The sequence below is a fragment of the Aplysia californica genome, unplaced genomic scaffold (assembly GCF_000002075.1).
Source record: "Aplysia californica isolate F4 #8 unplaced genomic scaffold, AplCal3.0 scaffold00420, whole genome shotgun sequence".
Lineage (NCBI taxonomy): Eukaryota > Metazoa > Mollusca > Gastropoda > Aplysiida > Aplysiidae > Aplysia > Aplysia californica.
This window is the reverse complement of record NW_004797690.1, coordinates 341,091-342,537: the sequence shown is the minus strand read 5'-3', so window position 1 is coordinate 342,537 and position 1,447 is coordinate 341,091. Positions and strand designations below refer to the sequence as shown.

Sequence of the window (1,447 nt, the reverse complement as noted above, 5' to 3'; positions counted from 1 at the left end):
TCTCTCTCTCTCTCTCTCTCCCCAGGTGTCAACAGCTGTAGTAGAGCCGTACAACTCAATCCTGACCACCCACACCACCCTGGAGCACTCAGACTGTGCCTTCATGGTGGACAACGAGGCCATCTACGACATCTGCCGCCGGAACCTGGACATTGGACGACCTACTTACACCAATCTCAACCGTCTGATTGGCCAGATTGTGTCCTCTATCACAGCGTCTCTTCGATTTGACGGAGCCCTGAACGTGGATCTGACGGAGTTTCAGGTGCATAGATTGAGCAACCATTTGACGTGTAGTTGATTACAATGCTGAACTGTGAACAAATAAAGGTTATCTGGGGACTGTTAACCCTATCCGTATGCCCTGGGGTCATTTTTTACCCCCTGAGTTGTATTTTTCATATTTTAGAATACTTCTGCTCCTAGTACGAAATCTCTTTGAAACTTTCAGTATTTCTCAAAAAATCATTTTGACAGAATGCTATCCAAAGTGTACGGATTGGATTAACGAGTAAATTTCCTCTTTGAAAGAAGTGTCACAGAGTTCCCCACGTCGTATGGATACGATAGTAAAACATGACGTACAGATAGGGTTAAAATGCTGTACTATTAACAGAGGGTGCGGTGGCGGAATGGTTAGAGCGCTCATCTCCGCAGAGGAAAGTCCGGGTTCGAGCCTCGGTTCGGACACGGATTTTTTCCCCTTCCTCCCCAGCCCGCAGTAACGGGTACCTGACTTCGAGTTGGGGAAGTAAAGGCGGCGGGGAAAGGAACTGGCCACCCTACCACAATATGTCAAAGGCCCAGGAAGTTGTCTCACTAACGAGGCAATCCCCAATGTCCGGATAGGATGCGGGAACAACTTTACTTTTTGACTGTTAACAAATAAAGGTTATGTGGGGACTTTTAAAGGACTTCATTAATTTTTATTTTTTTTAACGCAGATGGCGATTATATCTTATTTTAACAGTCATGAAGTTTGAGCGTGGTATTTGAACGACTTTCTTCACGCAGGTTAAAAATTTCTCAATAACTGCTGGAAATTTGTAACACTACACTAGACACTGGGCGCATCAAAGCGGGGTCTGCCAATTTATGGAGCATTCGCAGGAAGGCCTTTTTCCATACCATTACCAGCCAGACTGCCAAGGCTTGTAATGTAAGTAGGTGAATTCTTTCCGGACCTCGTAGAGCCGGCTTTTCAGCAACTTTCATTAAATTATGCGTCCCAAAGCTGTCTTTCTGTCCTGTTTCCTGGTCTGTAAACACAATGTTATCACAATTACAAGTAGTATCAACTGAAATGTCTGTGAATTATAGCGTCTTTTCTGTCTCTCCCCTCCCCCACTCTGTGCTTTTCTGTATATTATAATCACCCCCCACCTCTTCCGTATTTCAGACCAACCTGGTCCCCTACCCCCTGCATCCACTTCCCCCTTGCTACCTA

The 1,447-nt window shown here is 45.4% G+C and overlaps 1 protein-coding gene across 1 annotated transcript; it reads left to right on the top strand.

Moving 5' to 3' along the window:
- Positions 1-4: 4 nt before the first annotated feature.
- LOC101849864 (tubulin alpha-1 chain) lies at positions 5-1,421 on the top strand (the record flags this gene model as incomplete). The annotated part of the gene is given in 2 exon segments (XM_013085935.2): positions 5-265; positions 1,400-1,421. Coding segments are annotated over 2 exon segments (283 nt in total), but the record flags the coding sequence as incomplete, so codon positions are not given.
- Positions 1,422-1,447: the final 26 nt, after the last annotated feature.